The sequence below is a fragment of the Eptatretus burgeri genome, chromosome 12 (assembly GCF_056783735.1).
Source record: "Eptatretus burgeri isolate ZD-2024b chromosome 12, Ebu_testis_v1, whole genome shotgun sequence".
NCBI lineage: Eukaryota > Metazoa > Chordata > Myxini > Myxiniformes > Myxinidae > Eptatretus > Eptatretus burgeri.
In genome coordinates, this window is record NC_140972.1 from 84143786 (window position 1) to 84164025 (window position 20240).

Genomic DNA, 20240 nt, shown 5'->3' on the forward strand with positions numbered 1-20240 from the left:
TACTCACTCAACCACCAAGCCACGTCATAAGGACACTGCAAAATACAAGTTGTTGAATTTTAAATGTTTGCATAGTGATGGAGTGATTGAGGATATTAATCCAAATGTGGTTGATGTTCATAAAATTTCGATCTGAAGCCCGATTGTATTTTTCTGCAACTAGTGGTGGGTGTCAATCATCTCAAGTGGAAGACGAACAGCGTGTTTCGCCCCTTTGTGGAGGTCACTGTTGTGGGACCACATTTGAGTGACAAGAAACGACGCTTCTCGACCAAGTCTAAAAACAACTCTTGGGCACCAAAGTTTGATGAAACGTTCACGTTGTGAGTACCTATTGACATACCTTTCACCTAACCACTTATCTCCCAACTTTCCACTTATTTCCTACTGCACCACAACTAACATTCCATTGCACTACACAATGCTCTTTATCGAACCACAACCCTCAATCCAATCTGAGCATGTACATTGTGTCCAATGTCTCAAATGAAGTCCTTTGTTTTTTTTCTTTCTGAATGCCATCTACCTTTCATCACACTGTACAACATTATAATGTCACCACACTCTTACACGCACCATGACAAATACTGTGCACCATGTTCACATATTTGACACAATCTTCCCCCCATCACACTTCACAAGCAATTCCATCCTGCCGACCTGATGGCCTTATTATCCTGAAAACCTTCAATCTTCTTTTTTTTTGTATATATTGTCGAGGCTCGGATGAGAGCTAACACACAACGCACAACAAGGGGGGCAGGAGACAAGAGGGGTGGGAGAGGGAAGGACAAAACAATGGGGAACAGAGACATTAGGAGATCTGTGGAAGGGAGAGGGATGGGGCGGGGAACACGGGGAATACCAGATGGGCATTACAGGGACTTTCAGGAAGGAAGACGGAATTTGAAAGAGATGGGTTTGGGTTGGATTAACGGGGGTAGAAAAGATTGTGGTTTTGTATGGGGGAAGATAAGAGGTGGTGGTGAACAACTGTTTTGAAGACCTGGAGGGAAGAATGGGATTGAAGAGAGTGTGGAAGTTAATTCCAAAAGTGGAAAAAAGAGGAATGAAAGAGTGAAGGTGAGCAGTGATTCGTGATTTTGGTAGTTTTACCAGAAAGGGGTTGTTGGCGGACCTTGAGCGCCCTGCGGTGGGGGAGGGGGACATATCACAGACAGGGTGGGGGGGTGAGACCGGAAAGGAGACGGTAGACGACAGAAAGACCACCGACCTGTCTGCGGTGAGAGTGAGAGGCCCAAAGACTCAGCCTCACCGCGGGAGATGCCAATGATCCTAAATGCCTTGATTTCTACAGTGTGAAGCCGAGAACGGTTTCCACAGTGTGAAGCCAGAGGGGAGAGCAGTACTCCATCAGGCTATGGACGAAAGCTTTGTTTGTGGTCAGGAGCTCAGGCGTACCAAGGAAGGCCAGCTTGGAAATGACTTTGCATGATGGAGGATGCCCAGTTTGGAGGCCAGCTTGGAAATGTGGTTTTCCCAGGAAAGATCATGGCAGATATCATGAGGCCCAAAACCTTGCATGAAAGGACTTATGCAAGAGGATTGGGAAATCAGATGGGAGGGTTTTCGAGATGGTCCTTTCGGAAAGACATTGTGATAGTGTGAAATTTGTCAGACATTTCAGAAAGACATTTCAAGTGTTTGACCACCTTGTGATTTTATCCAGACCTGCAGAGAGTGAAGAGGCTGCTGCTTGCTAATCTGAGGGATGAGAGATGGTATACCAGAGGGTAGAGTCATCAGCAAAGAGATGAGGATTTTCCAGAGAGTCGGAGAGGTGGTTGATGAAAACCAGAAAAAGAACAAGGCCCAAAATGCTGCCTTGAGAAACTCCAGCCTGGACAGGAAGAGGGGATGAAAGAACTCCATTTAGGGCCACACGTTAGCTGTGACAGGAGAGGAACTCTGCAAGCCATGAGTGGAGATGTCCTTGGATACCATAGGAAGAGAGTTTGGTGAGCAGGGCAGGGTGCCAGACCGTATCGAAAGCACGCGATATGTCTCGGGATATGGCTCTGATTTCATGTCTGGCACTTAGTACCTCCAACCATTGTTAGGAGAGCAGAAGCAGCATATCCATGGTTGAATGACCTGGTCTAAAACCAAATTGATGATTGGAAATTGAGCCATTGGAGAAGAGGGAGGATTTTATGACTGAAGCGATGATGGATTCCACAACCTTGCTGATTGGGAGAAGACTGATTGGTCTGTTGTTGCAGAGATCTGTTTTGCACCTTTTTATGCAGAGCGGCAACATGCAAATAGTATAACATGGGAACGTTTTTTTTTGTCCCTCAAGGCCAACACACGAACAGCTTTGGGAAGCTTTTCTAATAGCTATAGGTTGAATGCAAATTGAAATTAAATGGAATACTGGAGCCAGTCGAGAGGGGATTCTGCATCTCCGAGAGTCTGGCGTACCATTGCATACTTATGTTGGACATTTATAATCTTGAATGTCAATGACCTTTTCCGAGCAAAATTTTTCTTCAAGGCACAAAGATAGCACGCTTGCTACTGAGTTGTCCAATCTCAGTTTATTTGCAGACCCAAATATATGACTGTCAGATTGGTTGTTTCACAGGCAGGGCAATACATAAATGAGTGTACCATTCCTCCAATGTATGTTAAGCTGATGACAAGTCTGCGACCATGAGCTGATGGATGCTAAAGATCCAGCATCTCTCCACAGAGAGTAGATGAGTTATTACTGGCTCCAAAGTCAATTTCCAATTTTCTGCTCTGACTCCTTCTGGGAAGGGAAAGGCAAACTACCTAGTGTAAACATTCCTATCAAGCTGTTTGGTAGCACTAAATCTGCATTCATGCAGAGCACCGAAGGGAGAATTTCATTAATAATTAATTGAGGCAATAAAGACAGAGGTATAGCCTCACCACAAAAGTTGGCATGCATTCTTACCATACATTGTATAAGCAAACGAACTGTGCTTCCCCATTGTCTCGGGTCGCCCACCTGCATTTGATTTTTCATTTATTTATATTTTCTTTTCTTTTTTCATTTATTTATACTTTCATTTACAGATGCTTTCCAATGGTTCTGTGATTTTTTTTCCTGGTGTATCGGTTACGATGTCCGTCAGAACACAAAATTACCGTAATTCCCCGTTGTCTCCAATCACTCACCTGCATCTTTTTTTTCATTTATTTTTTTTTCCATTTATTTATATTGTCATTTATGGATGTTGTTCGACGATTCTGTGAATTTTTCCGGTGTATCGGCTTCGATGTCCATTGGCACACAGAATTTCAGCTTTCCATTGTCACCCGGAAGGTACCAATCTTTAATATCAGTCAGTGAGTGAGTCAGTGGTTAGAAAGAGCTTTATATATTATATATATATGTATATTTTTTGGTTTTTTTATCTTGCCAAAACGAAGTTTTTGCAAGATATGTTAGTCAGCTTGTATGTTTTTTTTTTTGTTTTTTTTTTGTTTGTTTGTTTGTTTGTTTGTCTGTAATCACATATAAAAAATTCTGCAGAGCACAGTTATCATTGGAAATTTTTGTAACTTCGCATATCAGAGGTCTATAGAGGTCCCTTTCAGGGCACAAAATTTTGAAGGTCAAGGTCAAAGGTCAAGGTCACTTTGTCGCAAATCAGGGGAGTCGACGAAACCCTTATTTTTTGAGTAATTTTGATCGGATCGTCTTCAAACATCATGGGAATATAGTTCATGGTCTGGCGCTCAGCTGATTAATTTTTGGTGGCGATTGGCCTTGACCTTCATGGTTAGCGCCTGAGGTCAAACATATTTGACCCCAAGGTCAAATTTTCAAGTTTTAGGAACCATATCGTGTAGTACCTCAAATTGAACACCTCGATGAGTGCTTTCTAGATATGTCAAGCTTGAGACATTATGACGTCATTTGGTGACGTTATGAGGAAAACGCATATTTTTCATGGTTACTCTGCAGAACGATTCTCATCGGAATCTCTCGTAGGCAGATATTCCTCAAGGAGTCGCTCCTGGTGGATAGCAGCTCTGTTCACCTCAGTGTGACCTTAAAGAAGTCACACGTGGTCACCTTTTGGCAAGATACAGGTCACACTGCAGGTGACATTGGTTTATTTGTTGTTTTTTTTGTTTTTGTTTGTTTGTTTGTCTGTAATCACGTATAAAAAATTCTGCAGAGCACAGTTATCATTGGAAATTTTTGTAACTTCGCATATCAGAGGCCTATAGAGGTCCCTTTCAGTGCACAAAATTTTGAAGGTCAAGGTCAAAGGTCAAGGTCACTTTGTCGCAAATCAGGGGAGTCGATGAAACCCTTATTTTTTGAGTAATTTTGATCGGATCGTCTTCAAACTTCATGGGAATATAGTTCATGGTCTGGCGCTCAGCTGATTAATTTTTGGTGGTGATTAGCCTTGACCTTCATGTGTTTTTTTTTTTTGTTTGTTTGTTTGTTTGTTTTTGGTCTGTCATCACGTATAAATCACTCTGCAGAGCACAGTTATCATTGGAAATTTTTGTAACTTCGCATATCAGAGGCCTATAGAGGTCCCTTTCAGTGCACAAAATTTTGAAGGTCAAGGTCAAAGGTCAAGGTCACTTTGTCGCAAATCAGGGGAGTCGATGAAACCCTTATTTTTTGAGTAATTTTGATCGGATCGTCTTCAAACATCATGGGAATATAGTTCATGGTCTGGCGCTCAGCTGATTAATTTTTGGTGGCGATTGGCCTTGACCTTCATGGTTAGCGCCTCAGGTCAAACATATTTGACCCCAAGGTCAAATTTTCAAGTTTTAGGAACCATATCGTATAGTACCTCAAATTGAACACCTCGATGAGTGCTTTCTAGATATGTCAAGCTTGAGACATTATGACGTCATTTGGTGACGTTATGAGGAAAACACATATTTTTCATGGTTACTCTGTAGAACGATTCTCATCGGAATCTTTCGTAGGCAGATTTTCCTCAACGAGTCGCTCCTGGTGGATAGCAGCTCTGTTCACCTCAGTGTGACCTTAAAGAAGTCACGCGTGGTCACCTTTTGGCAAGATACGGGTCACCCTGCGGGTGACATTGGTTTATTCTTTTTTTTTCATATGCAGCACAAGGCTATGGGATAGCATCATTGGCTGAGAGTGCGGCTGTGGCGCACTCTGTAGGGTAGGACAGGAATTAGTAATTTGGCTGTGGTGCCCCCCATAGCTCACCTATTATTTGTTAAGGACACAGTGAGATATTTAACGTCCACCAAATAATGCAGGAAGACGGGACGCACAGTTTAATGTCTATCTGAGGGACAGCACCTACATTGGTGAATCACCCTGCCTGTGAAACACCGGGATGACAGTTTAGAGCTGGTTCAAGATTCAAACCCAGGCTAGACAGCTTCGAGGTGAGTATGTGTACCTCTAAGCCATCCTGCCAGCTCTGTACCAAACTCTTTACAGAGTGGTGTTGCTGCCGAAACAGTTTATTGGCAAGGGTTATACTGGGTAGTTTTCCATTGCCTACCCAGCATTGTTGGTCCATGCTCGATCCTTTTAAATTATGAACATCAAGCAAGGAAGTAGCAAGTACCATTTTTTAATAAAGTGATTGGTATGACTCAGCCTGCAGTTGAACTACCAACCTCCCAGTCCAAAGAGCAAAATGTTGACCTACTTTAGCACAGGAGCTCCATCTGGTGGTTATTTGATTCTTCACTTTTGTACTTTAAAATCATGTGATCCATTCAAATGTCACACATTTCTGGATTTCGATTGTTAGTGGAATGGAATTGTGAGATTTTTCTCTTCATGTGCACAGCTCGTTAGGCAACACAGAGGGATTTGAAGCTTATGATCTGATGCTGCTCGTGAAGGACTACTGCTTTGCACGTGATGACCGTGTCATTGGCCTGAGTGTGCTTCCGCTACGGGACATCCAAGAGAAGGGCAGCTGCACGTGTTGCTGTCCTCTGCGAAAGTCTGTGCACATGGATGAGACGGGGTTGACGGTGCTACGGATTCTGTCACAACGCTCTGGCGATGACGTTGCTAAGGAATTTGTTCGACTGAAATCTAGCATACGTGCCCAGGAGGAGGAGAACTGATTGTACTCAGCTCCTAAAACCAGCACAAATGTCTTCCCGGCCCGTGGCTCGCACTGTTCATAAAAAGCGCCACGACCCACAGCCCTCTCCAACACCCCCCCCCCACCCTCTTTCTCTCTCTCCGACAGGGAACCATAACCTAACCTTCCCTCTTTAATTACATGAAGTGCCATTTATGTTTCATGTGGGTAATTCCATTGAATGATGTGTCCAATACAGTGAGTCGGTTTGCGATATTATTCTGGTCACCGTGTTATGTTCAAATGCTGTTGATGAGAGGCCTAAATTTAGAATGAGTCAGGAGTATCTAGTTTGCAGTGGTATCAGGAATCTCAAATCTGTAATGGATTTGGGGCCATTCGTTCAGAATATGGTTGGCGCTTCTGTCGTTCAGAACGAATTTAGAGCCTCCATTTAGGAATGGATTTGAGGGCACTGGTTTTTGGAAAAAAAATCTGCAGCCTTGAATCCAGAATTTTGAGAATGTGTTTGAGGCTCCTATATCAGAACGTGTCCGCTCTCGACTCGATGTTGTTTAAGGTGTAATCGTCCTTTTGTGTTGTTCAGCCCCATCATGTGTCGTTTCCATACAGGCAAACGTTCCACTTTTTTATTCCCGGTTCAGGAGAAAACCGAGTATAGTTCAATGCAAAATATATTTCTACTCCCCTTGCATGGATTTCGTTTTAGCACAAAAAAAATTTAAATGAGCCTTTGTCTAGTGTATAAAAAAAATATCCTGAAATTTTCAGCGGTTTTTACATACTTGAGCGGATTTTTGTCGAACCCGAACAAAAGAATAATGTTAACAATAATGATAATTAAACCAGTAGTCTAGTGGAGTTTTTTGTGTAGATTAGAAATGAGCTATTCCAATGACAATAGCACCACCAAAGGTCAAATGTGTCTATCATATTGTGGGTAGCATAATGCTGCTATCTGATCAATGTGGATCTGTCCCGTGTGCATCTCCGCCTACCCTGTGTGTCCACACACAGTCCAGTTATGTTTGTCGTTGTCCAACCACTTTGGGAAAAACAAAACTGTCATCAGTTGCAGATGCCCTCAGGGCCCATCTACTACTGTATGTCTAACAGCTTATGTGAAGCGCAACCAGAAGTATAGTAGACCATTGAGGGGCAACAAAGGTAGTGGTGGGGTATATCTGCAGGAAAACGAAAATGACAGGGCCAAATCCATTTTAATTCGTAGCTACAACGCTGACTAAAGCTTTTTGTTCAGCAATCATGCCATAACATGTGCCAGACTTGCAGGCCATTAAGACAGAGTGCAGTGTCGATCATCAAGAGCATTGCTTTTATTCACTTTCTTTTTAGCTCATGATGTTTCTTCGTGTGGCAATCCGTCATCGTCGCTGCCCTGCACGTCACGGCCCAATGCATGGTGCGATGGAAGGCCATTTTGCCTATCTGTTCGAGGTGTCTCATACAGTTCGGAAATGCTTCCTCGTCGATGTCTCAGCTTCCAGTGGATTTAACACCACCTTCCTCTGACGTGTTGGACTCCGTGAGCCTGGAATGTTTGGCTCTGCTCCATGTACATTTGTTATCTTAAAAATAAAATACCTTGCACGGGGAACGTAAACCTTTCGAGCTTGCTCTTCTCCGTACTGTGAACACATGGCATGAAAAGATGTTTTTGACATAAAAGCATTTTGTCTACGTCACGTTTGGTATGTATTTATGTGCATACACTATTTTAGATATGCATCCATGTTTGGTATTGGAATTTATGGAAACGGTGAAAAGAAAAAGGAACGGCATTCCCATATACCATTCCCATATACAATTGCACGTGATACAGTAACGGCATTACTATGGGAATGCCGTTCCTGGATCATGTGCAATTGACATGCACTAGTGTTCAGTCATGTGTTGATAGATAGTTGACACACTGATTTGTTATCATCCAACTAAAAATATGGTATCACACCAGTATAAGCCAAAGGATAGGTAATCATACTATGCCCAGTCTTCGTGGTGGTAGTAGTATTCCAATAATAGCCCCCAGGATAAACAATTTACAAATCAAAGTTTTTGCTGGTGAAACATACTCCAGCAAAGATATTGTCGTAAAACTTCACATTTTCGGAGAAGCTGCATGTGCAAGACTCAGAAGAGAGTACATAAAACTGGCACCGAACAATGGAGTCGATATAGGTAAAGGCGAAAAATTTTCTAAAGTGATGATGTTGATTATCTTGGAGTGCATTCTTTCATATGATAGATCGTGTTCGATTTGAACAAAGTAGTCTCAATAGACATCCGACTGCTCGAAAACCACTGTTGGAAAAGAGGTAACGAAAACAATAAAGAGGAAACTGAGGTTGAAATGGTCATTGCGCACTGTAAATAGTAGGACGAGCAAATCTGGAGACGTGCATCATTTATAGATGAACCCAAAATCGAATTGTTCAACAGCAATCAATGATAGTAAGCCCAATGATGAAGAGAACTGTTATCATCTGTTTCGTAGTCAATGTACATCATTGACAGTAATTTGAATCATGGTGGAGGACCAGAACCATGTTGGGACTGCATCTCAGGTAACTATGTCAATGGTTTACACACCAAGGATGCAAGTCGGCACCAGCGGCGCAGCTCGAACCGCAGCTGAAGAATGGGATGTGCGTACTTTTACATTGAAAAAGTAAACAATTTTATTAAATAATTCATGTGGGTAGTGGAGATGGCAAAGTGTATATAAATAAATCCATAATTAAATGTGGAATTTACATCGTAGAATTGTAAAAAGTAGATAAATAAATAATTCAAGGTAACATGTAGGCAGTGGAATGGTAGAAGGCAAGAAAAAAAAAGAGGTGGTTCGTCTTCAGCGGTGATGGTAAAGTGTATATCAATAAATAATCCAATGCAGTGGAGATGGTAAATTGTACAGAAAAAATAAAATAAATTTTAGGTGGTAAGTAAGTAGCAGTGAAGGCAAGGTGTATTCATCTAGCTATAATTCCAGCAATGTGTGTGTGTGTGTGTGTGTGTGTGTGTGTGTGTGTGTGTGTGTGTGTGTGTGTGTGTGTGTGTGTGTGTGTGTGTGTGTGTGTGTGTGTGTGTGTGTGTGTGTGTGTGTGACCGCTGTTTCTCGACAACCACTGGTCCGATCTAATTGAAACTTGCCAGCAATATTGCTGGGGACCTGAGTATGTGCCTTTTCAAGGTTTTATATTAATCGGTAAAGTGGTTCTCAAGTTATGGCCATTTATTTACCAAACCAATGACAGGACATATTGCTGCGTCGGCGTGGCTGATGCACAATTTAGTTACCAATGACAGGACACGTTGCTGCATAGGTGTGGCCGTTGGGGAAGAGATCCTCAGCCGCATTCCCCATTACGGGTTACAACGTACGGACTTCCAGATAGTGATAACTTACTGTATTCTAATAATTTCTCGATTTCTTATGCACATTCATAGATAAACACAATGCCCTAATCCAGTCGTCGTTTACAAGAGCGAAGGAACGGCCTGTTTGGTTGTTTGAAAGTTTTTTTGGGGGGGTTTGTACGTACGGATACCCACGCACGTACGGGCACGCGAGAGCAAAGGAACGGCCTGTGTGGTTGTTGTTTCTGGCACGTGGTTTGAAAGTTTTTTTATTTTATTTTTTTGGTTTGCACGTACGGCCACGCACGTACGGCCACACACATATGGGCACGTGAGAGCGAAGGAATGGCCTGTGTGGTTGTTGTTTCTGGCACGTGGTTTGAAAGCTTTTTTGTTTTTTTGGTTTGCACGTATGGCCACGCACGTACGGGCACGCACTAGTATCAATCTATAATTCCAGCAATGTCTGTGTGTGTCTGTGACCGCTGTTTCTCGACAACCACTTGTCCGATCGAATTGAAACTTGCCAGATATATTGCTCGGGACCTGAGGATGTGCCTTTTTGAGGTTTGATATTAATCGGACAAGTGCTTCCCAAGTTATGGCCATTTATTTACCAAACCAATGACAGGACACGTTGCTGCGTTGGCGTGGCCGATGGGGGAAGGGAACCTCAGCCGCGTTACCCATTACGGGTTACAACGTATGGGCTTCCGGAGAGTGATGACTTCATTTATTCTAATAATTTCTCGATTTCTTATGCGCATTTATAGATAAACACAATGCCCCAATTTATGATCGTTTTCATATTAGACGGTGCATAAATTTCGGTAACATCAGAGTGAGCTGGTATGCTCCGAACCAGGAAGCAATTTTTTTCTCTCTCTTCTCTTCTCTTTTTCCTTGTGACGACATTGCGAAAAGGTAAAATACGTTGGCGCTAATTGAATAATTGGCCATGAAAACCGAAATTGTGAATATCGTAACTGTGATATGCGAACTTCCAGGCCACGCATGTACGGGCACGCGAGAGCGAAGAAACGGCCTGTGTGGTTGTTGTTTCTTGCTCGCGGTTGGAATATTTATTTCTTCTTTTTTTTTTTACGGGCACGTACTAGTACCTATAATTCCAGCAATCTCTGTGTGTCTGTGACCGCTGTTTCTCGACAACCACTGGTCCGATCTAATTGAAACTTGCCACGTATATTGCTCGGGACCTGAGTATGTGCCTTTTCAAGGTTTGATATTAATCGGATAAGTGCTTCCCAAGTTATGGCCATTTATTTACCAAACCAATGACAGGACACGTTGCTGCGTTGGCGTGGCCGATGGGGAAAGGGGGCCATTTAGTTATTAATGACAGGACACGTTGCTTGGCGTTTTGCACCTGCATTATCTATCTTCTATCTATAATTCCAGAAATCTCTGTTTGTTTGCCTTTTCAAGGTTTGAAATTAATTGGACAAGTGGTTCCCAAGTTATGGTCATGTTAGAGCGCGTTCCCCATGACGGGTTACAACGTATGGACTTCTGGATGGTGATGACTTACTGTATTCTAATAATTTCTCGATTTCTTATGCGCATTTATAGATAAACACAATGCCCCAATCCAGTTGTCGTTTACGAGAGTGAAGCAACGGCCTGTGTGGGTTTTTTTTTTTTTTTGCACGTACGCCACACACGTACCGCCACGCACGTATGGGCACGCGAGAGCGAAGGAACGGCCTGTGTGGTTGTTTCTGGCACGTGGTTTGAAAGTTTTAATTTTTTTTCACGTATGGCCACGCACGTACAGGCACGTGAGAGCAAAGGAACGGCCTGTGTGTTTGTTGTTTCTGGCACGAGGTTTGAAATGTTTTTTTTCTTTTGCACGTACGGCCACACACGTACGGCCACGCACGTACGGGCACGCACTAGTTTATATAAATCATTCAAGGTGGTACGTGTGTAGTGGACATGGTACAGTGTATTGAAATAAATAAATCATTCAAGGTGGTATGTATGACATGGACATGGTACAGCGAATTGAAATAAATAAATCATTCAAGGTGGTATGTATGACATGGACATGGTACAGCGAATTGAAATAAATAAATCATTTAAGGTGGTGTTATGTAGTGGACATGGTACAGTGAATTGAAATAAATAAATCATTCAAGGTGGTATTATGTAGTGGACATGGTACAGTGAATTGAAATAAATAAATCATTCAAGGTGGTGTTATGTAGTGGACATGGTACAGTGAATTGAAATAAATAAATCATTCAAGGTGGTGTTATGTAGTGGACATGGTACAGTGAATTGAAATAAATAAATCATTCAAGGTGGTATTATGTAGTGGACATGGTACAGTGAATTGAAATAAATAAATCATTCAAGGTGGTGTTATGTAGTGGACATGGTACAGTGAATTGAAATAAATAAATCATTCAAGGTGGTGTTATGTAGTGGACATGGTACAGTGAATTGAAATAAATAAATCATTCAAGGTGGTATTATGTAGTGGACATGGTACAGTGAATTGAAATAAATAAATCATTCAAGGTGGTGTTATGTAGTGGACATGGTACAGTGAATTGAAATAAATAAATCATTCAAGGTGGTATTATGTAGTGGACATGGTACAGTGAATTGAAATAAATAAATCATTCAAGGTGGTATTATGTAGTGGACATGGTACAGTGAATTGAAATAAATAAATCATTCAAGGTGGTATTATGTAGTGGACATGGTAGTGTATTTAAATACATAAATCATTTGAAGTGGTATGATATGTCAGTAGTGGAGATGGTAGTTTATAAAAATACATAAATAATTCAATGTTGTGTGTTGATAGTGGAAATAGTAAAGTGTATATAAATAAATAACAAGGTGGTCTGGAGGTCATGGAATGGAAAAAGGTATACAAATAAATAAACAATCCAATCTGGTATGTCAGTGGCAATGACAGTTAAGTGGATTTGAAGAAAGAATTTCAAAGTTGTATGTTGGTAGGGAGATGGTAAAGTGTGTTTGAATAAATCAATAATTCAAGGTGGAATGTCCATTGTGCAGATAGTAAAATTTATATAAATAAATAAACAAGAAGAAGACATCGTGCAGATCACGATACTTGCAAAATTCATAAAACTAATTTGACCTCAAAAACAATTGCTGGTTGAATTAAATGACCAAACATGCAACTCCTCTTCAAATTTCAAGTGAATCAGATAAAAATTAACAACTTTGGAATTTTGGCCTATGTTGACATTTTGGCCTATGTGGACCTCCAAAATAATTGGTTGGTTGAATTCAGTGACCTGACATATAAATCCTCTTCAAATTTCAAGTCAATCAGATGGAAATTGAGGATTTTAGAAATACCACCTAAGTTGTTAACCTTTGGCCTGATCGGTTAAAAATTGTGACCCGTCGGCGACAGACAGACAGACACACAGACAGAATAACAAAATCGACTAACCAATGTACAGCACTTGAAAAATCTTCGATTTTGCAAGTAGCAAACAAATGTTGCACGTTAGTAGTGGAAATAGTAGTGTATATAAACAAATAATGGTTCCTCAAAACATACAATCTTGTACTATTTAAATATATATTTTACATTATTGCCAAAAAATCAAAAATATAATCGTTTGTCCCATGATTTATGGCTCCAACCTCAAAATCATTTTACGTGCCTCATGTCCACATATTATTGCATACATGTGCCGAATATGAAAGATACACTTCCAGTCATTTTTGAGTAAAACTTGCGATGGACGGACGAACTGACAGCACCCAAAATATAAATGCCCAAACGGGCTGAATGCCTCGTTGAGGGCAAAAATGATGGTCACCACAACCACAGATATTAAGCCAGGCACATTCTGATCTGTCATGACATTCCCTCAGGAACACGATTGCATTTAAGATGAGGTCTGGAGTTTATTTTTACCTCTGCCATGGATGGACAGAGGTGATGTTTACATCTGTCTGTCTGTGAGCAGGATATCTCAAAGTTATGGACGGATTTGGACAAAACTTGGTGTGCAACTTGGGTTTGTGACAAGGATGAATTGATTAGATTTTGGTAAAGATCTGGTTCTGCATTCTAGAATTTTTTGAGTCATTCTTCATCATTGAGAGATACAGTGGCCTGCAAAAGTAATCACCCCCTTCCAAAGTTTTCACATTTTGATGTCAACTTTTTGTTCCATATTCAAAGCGTTACATCTGGTGCAAGCCTAACACTGCACATCACCCAGTCAACACCATCACTACTATCAAGCATGGTGGTGGCAGCATCATGTTATTGGAGCTGCCTTTCATCATCAGCAGGGACTGGCAAGCTCATCAGGATAGAAAGGACAATGGACGGTGCAAAGTAGAGGAGAATCCTTGATGAAAACTTGCTTGAGTCAGCCTTGAATCTGAAACTGGGTTGGAGATTCACATTTCATCAGGACAATGATCTGAATCACAAAGATAAAGCCACACTGGAGTGGCTGAATAAGAGGAAAAAAATGTTCTTGAGTGGCCCAGTCAAGGTCCTGACTTGAACCAAATTGAATATTTATGGTGAGACTTGAAGATTGGAGTCCATCAACGATCCCCATCAAACTTGGCAGAACTAGAGAAATTTTCACGTGAAGAATGGACAAAGATTTCACCATCTCACTGGACAAAGCTGGAAGAGATCTACCCAGAAACACCCATATCAGTCATTGCTGCAAAAGGTTCTTCCACCAAGTGCTGACCTAAGGTAATGAATACTTTTACAACCAGCGAATTTCGATTTGTACGTGATTTTTGCAGGTATTCATGACATGTAACCTCCTTTAACTATAACAGTGTTTAGTTTGATCTCTTCAGTTATGAATAAAATAGTCAATTTGGAAAAATGTATTGTTCATCCTCACTATAATTCACGGACGGTGTTTGTGTGGTTGTTGCGCTCCTCCTCCTCCAGTTCTGGTCGGAATACTATACATCCAGACTTGCTACATAGCATCAGCCTGAACCCATTTAATGTATAGGGGTGTTCCATCTTTGCTGGTGGATTGGGGGGAATGGGGGGATGGAAATTCTCTATGTAAATGTGTATCGTGTAGGTGTAGCGCCACCTCCAGGTGGGGGTCTCCACCATTTACAACACTGTTCCTGTCCCCACGTTTTCCAGTGCAGTGAGGTGTTTTAAAATATGAGCAGTAGGTGTGTTTTTTTGTCAAGCACGTAACCCGGGTTATTTATTTATTTTGCCGATACTATGGTTGGGTAAATATGATTGAAATTTTGTGCATAACATTTTCTATGGCCGTTTTCCATGCTGAATCCAAATCCGGTCAATTTTTTTTTTTTTTTACCTCCGATGACCTTTATCCCCCTGAACGTTAATTTATTCAAAATGGCAGCCAAAAATTGACCTTTTTTCATGTTTTCCTTCTCTAATGTGACTAATAAGTCTTGTAATATATCATTTCATATGTTTTTCAGGTCAAGGAATACGCTAATCACATTTTCAAATTCATTGGATGTTGCATAGGACCGAAATCAAGTAATTTAGGAAAAAGGAACACTTGAAGAAAAATAAAAATACTAGGCTATTGAATACTATACAAACTTGCAAAAAGCACAAAGGACCTTTGACCCCAGACAGTCGATATTTACTGAGTACACTATCGGAGAAAGAACTTCTAGCAGAAGTGACATATTTACCCTTAACTGTAGCCCCAGACATACGCCAACAAGGACGTGCGAAGGATGGAGCAGGGAAATTCCGCACTCAAAAATTTAGTTTGACAGAGTTACACAACTCCATAAAGAATGCTATCAAACCTGATGAATCCATGCAAGATAACATTAATGAACTTTTGTTGGCGGCACTGGTGTGATCTCGGTCTTATGTTGATCTGAGAATGACAAAAACAGTTCAATCTTAGCAAAATATTGTGCTGTTTTCAAAAATTGTGTTTTAAAAATCATCAAATCGTTGCACAATTGTCATTTTCGTATTTCCTGATCGGAAAAACCTATAAATTGATATATTACAAGCCTTATTTTCTCTCATTTGGTCAGAAATTCATGAAAATATCATTTTTTTTTGGTCGCCATTTTGAATGAATTAAAGTTCCAGGGGTCAAAAGTCATCGGAAGTAAAAAAAAAATTCCAACGTTTTCAGATTCAGCATCGAAAATGGCCATAAAAATGCAATGCGAAGACACTTAACCGAAAAAAAACTTCACTATTTACCCAACCCTACCTATACAGAGCTGTCAGTTTCCTGTGCACCACCCAAATAAAGGTAGCGTCAAAAAAATGTGTTGCATACTTAGAACAAGATCGCCCGTCGGGTGGGTACTCCACTAGTAATAATTCATCATGCGTCCAAAGGTAGGCAGGCATTATTGGTCGGTGGTGAATACCTTTCCAGGCCACTTTTGGGGCAAAACGATACGTCATAAAGTTATGGACGGATTTGGGGTGAAACTTAGTGGATGAGCTGATTTGGTGACACGAACAAGCCGATTCGATTTTAGTTCAGGTCCAGATGCAGATCCGGCCTACCAGTGGGATGAAAGACGTAATTTACTTCCTCAAAAACTCAGTCTATTCTCTCTTTCTTCACTTCTCTATCTATGCAGTTATTTTATTTAAGGCCTGGCTTCGACGAGGACGACATAGTCCGTGACTGGACTCTTCATTATTAAAAAAAAATAATAAAGTTCAGCCTGGTGGAGGTATGCGCTCTACTGAGTGCTGTTCTAGTTCTTTCTGTCGCTCTCGGTGACATTGCTGATTGCATTTGTTATGTGTGCACACTCTCACCCAGCCAGTTACGAGCCTTCAACTAAATCACCTCTTCTTTTTTTAATGGCCACAATTATACCCACATTCCTGTAGGATTGGCCAGGGGGGAAGTTTTTGCCCTCGGTCATTCGTGAACCACCTGGTCAGGCCTGACTGTTCGATGTAATAAGTAATTAGACCAAGAATTTGGAATTTGTCCATGGTGCCATCAATATCTCACTAAGTCTTCATGGAGGGCACCATGGGATCTTTAACGTCCACCAACTAATACTGGCAGACGGAATTCCCACTTTAATGTCCATCCAAGGGATTGCGCACACATTGACGAATCACCCTGCCGATGAAACACCAAAATGACGGTTTATAGCTGGGATTCAAACCCAGGCTGTACAGCTTACAGGTAAGTGTGCATCCGTCTTGGCCATCCTGCCAGCCCAAACTACCAAATAACCCATCTGTTAATCCGCCCACTTCTGTTATATCTGTGGCATAACGACTTCCACCAGGTGGAGCTACATAATACACATTTACGTTGAGATTACTTGGCTCTCCCCAACTCCTACCCCGAACCTCGGGAGCTTCTTTTTTTAACAGTATACAACCAACATCCAGAGTACAACCACCAGTTTTCATCTCATTCCATACAGCGGTTTAGTTACTGACATGCTGCATAATCACCGCCTCGAAGGGAGTACCAACGCTTATCAAGTGCTGGAGCAGAAACACACAAGAAAAAAATGTTATGAATGTCTACCGACTTGGAATTCTCCGAATCTATAATGTTTATTGGTCATATCAGAGGCAAAATTACTGGATTTGAATAAAATAATTACAAAAATTCACAGTATTATAAACTGCTGTAATGGCCAAACATCAGCCATTGCTGCATGGTTCTTGACCAAGTGGGGTTGTGACACACCATCCTTGTCTAGAGTTGCGTCAGTGGAGTTTATTTTTTTCCAAAAACATACTCAGCTTTTATCCAACTTTCATGATCCATCGAAGATTGGATATAAATGTAACACATTTGCACAAGTTCCGATATTCATCACACATGTCTATATGTTGAGGTATGAAGCCCATTAAAAGGGTTTGGATAGTTGGGGAAGAGAAATGGAAGCAGTATGAGAGGTAAAGAGGAGGGAGCTGCTGGTATGCCCTATTGCTGACACTATTGTTACTTCATATGGTGATTATGGTGTAGATGAACATCTTTTACCCCATCAAGCTTGTGCAACATCTACCACGTATTACCTCCCACCTGAACTTTGTGCAAATAGTATTAATTATACAACCAAACCAGTATGCCGTATGGCCAGGGCACTGGCACTCAACAGCTCATTCTTCGCAAAGGATGGTAAATGCAGACTTTATATCCCAATCTGAAGAACAGCGTGCCTCGAGATGCACCCTTGCCCCTGCTGTCGCTACCGCAAACCGACAGTTTCTTGTTCATCTGAATACAGCACGGGATTGGATGAGCCAATTCCAAAAAATAACTCCAGATGTAATTTCGATGGACTGATAAACAAAAGGCGGGGGGCGCAGAATGGTCACAGATGGATTTTCACCAAATCTGGGGGTAGTAGAGTGTGTGTCTAACTTGTCTAATAATTATTTGTGCTATAAGCCTGGTGTTGGCTAAACGGATGAGGTGGTTTAAGATCTTAGGGTCTTGAGTTCAAGCCCCTGTCGTACCGTTGAAATAACACCAGGTGGGTTGATTCAGCCTGTCATCCTTCTGAGGTTGCAAAATGAGTATTGGCATACTGGTACCAGGGGATGCCTGGTGTTGGCTCAATAGTTAGGGTGGTGGGCTTGGGATCCTAGGATCCTGAGTTCAAATCCTGCTTGGCTGTTGAATTAATACCAGGTGGGGTTGACTGCCTGCCATCCTTCCGAGGTTGGCAAAATGAGTACCAGCTTGCTGGTATACTGTGTCGGAGTGGCGACCCATCCAGGATTGTGCCCAATAGCCCAGGAGACCGCTTAGGCAGCACCAACGCTCTGCACCCGAGTATGTTCCCCCAGAAAATCAGCGGCATTGCATCAGCGGCACAGCCGCACCCCAGAAAATGATTCATCCAAACAGCTGCAGTGTGCATACGAATAATAACAATAATAAATTACCTGTGCTGTTCTAATGACCAGGTTGTCACTGCAGTGGTTCACACTACCTATGTCCACCCTCTTGTGGTTCAGCACTGTTCAAAATTGTGCACTCAAACATAATATCCCAAATAAGTGGGTATGTACTTTTGGCCAATGAGGGTGAACACAAAACGCACTGGCTTATTGAGAGCAGATACTGTGTGTGGTGCAGGCTCGAATGGAATTGAAAGGCTCCTCGAAGGGTGATCGGGAGAGCGCTTTGTCCAACACCGACCGCACACACGGAACTTCCTTACAAACCCGCACAGTGGGGGGACAGGACTTCTGTATCTATTTTGTGACTCATAATTCGACAAAATAATCCCCTTTCCACACTCCAACATTTGAAGAAAGTTCTCGAAGAGTATCCCTTTTCATGCACCACCTATATGGATGCGGAGTGTGGGCCCGACCTACTCCTCCTTTTCCTAACTGAGTAACAACTAGTATATTGATGAAGAAATATCTGAAACTTCAAACTGCGGACAAGGCTGCTGTATCGAGTCTATTAAACAATTAATATTCGTCCATTATTATTACCGGTACCATAAGTTATCTACATGGGGCATTAAAGGCATTCATTCCTTTGCGTAGATCATTTGGCTGCCGGTTGCATCATTCGTGTGAGCACAACAATGCGGTAACAATTGAATGTGGCCAGAGTGATTGGCACACGGTGGCCTACTCGTGTGAAGGACACTGGGATTTAAAAATGTTTATTGTAAATCTGACCGGATGGTATACCCACTGAAGGAATGCCCTGCCTGTACAACACAAAGGGGACAGTTTATGGTGGGGTTGCGAATCGAAGGCAGGTTGGCTCCCTTTGGATGATCTTATCAATCCGTTAAATGACATCAAAACAAAGAATGATGTGTAACAGTTCGTTTTATGACTTGGTCGAGGTTATTTGTTTGTCGTTGTATTTCCTATAACATTCATTATTGAGCACAGAGAGAGGGGTTGAACTGAGAACAAGGGAGCAAGTGGAGAGGATGGTGATTGAAAGGGAAGCCTGGGTTACTTACTGGATGAGAGGACGGCGAATTGGTAGGGAGCGGCTACATGCGCTTGGCAAATTGACAAGAGCACAGCACTTGTGCTGAGAGGGGAATGGAGCAGTAGGAAGTCAGCTGGAGGGAGGAATGAGACACACTGTACTGGTTAAGGTTCACCCAGGCACAGGATATGGAATCTAGAGGCTCATCAATCATACACTATGGTAATAATGGGAGGAATTTCCACATTTAGAGTACTTCACAAAACAAGAGGGACTTACGAGGAGTATCAAAGAGCAAAACCAGTGGGTAGTTTTGCAAGTACAGGAAATTTGGCTTTGTGTTTGATGTAAATAAGCAACTCACAGTTATGGTATGTTGTGGGCTTTCAGGCTAATCATTGATACAGCTCGACACTACTGGATGTGGGGTCGACAAACCGGTGCAGTAATAAAAATTATTCACTTCAAGCGCTCTTTAAGTATTAATATCTAATATAAATACAGTTTAAAATATAAAAGTAATATCTTCCATTAATTTCGCTGTATATAATACTAGCAGGGGTGCCTGGCGTTGCTGGGGAACGCCACATGCCACCACCCCCCCCCCCCGCCTCGATCCCCTTCCTCTCCCTCCGTCCATCCATTCTCCGACCTTATCCTACCCCTCACCATGCCTCCTCCCACCCTACCCCACTCCCTACAGATTCCTGCTTCCCTGATTAGTGGAGGTTGGTTTTGGGCCTTTCCACTCGCTGGGGATGTGGACAGTGCAAAAATGTGAGTTATCTACACAGCTGACTTGTAATACCCTCTGACACCACCACCAGGTGGTGCTATACGATACACA

The 20240-nt window shown here is 41.9% G+C and overlaps 1 protein-coding gene and 1 long non-coding RNA gene across 4 annotated transcripts in view; one reads left to right on the forward strand and one right to left on the reverse strand.

Moving 5' to 3' along the window:
* LOC147016015 (protein unc-13 homolog B-like) overlaps positions 1-7854 on the forward strand; it is a 1009527-nt gene extending 1001673 nt beyond the window's left edge. For both annotated transcript variants that reach the window (XM_085848698.1, XM_085848699.1), the window contains 2 exons: positions 164-323; positions 5808-7854. In XM_085848698.1, the coding sequence (XP_085704824.1) occupies positions 164-323; positions 5808-6093 (446 nt within the window). In that variant the 3' untranslated portion in view covers positions 6094-7854. The remainder of the gene's footprint in view (positions 1-163; positions 324-5807) is intronic.
* LOC147016019 (uncharacterized) overlaps positions 1-19721 on the reverse strand; it is a 114415-nt gene extending 94694 nt beyond the window's left edge. Inside the window, exons 1-3 of one of the 2 annotated variants that reach the window (XR_015049976.1) lie at positions 19673-19721; positions 19422-19526; positions 7594-7723 (exon numbers count right to left, since the gene is read on the reverse strand). This is a non-coding gene — a long non-coding RNA (uncharacterized LOC147016019). Of the gene's footprint in view, positions 1-7593; positions 7724-19421; positions 19527-19672 lie in introns of those variants that run through there. The other variant, XR_015049975.1, reaches the window with a different exon arrangement.
* Between the last annotated feature and the right edge of the window lie 519 nt (positions 19722-20240).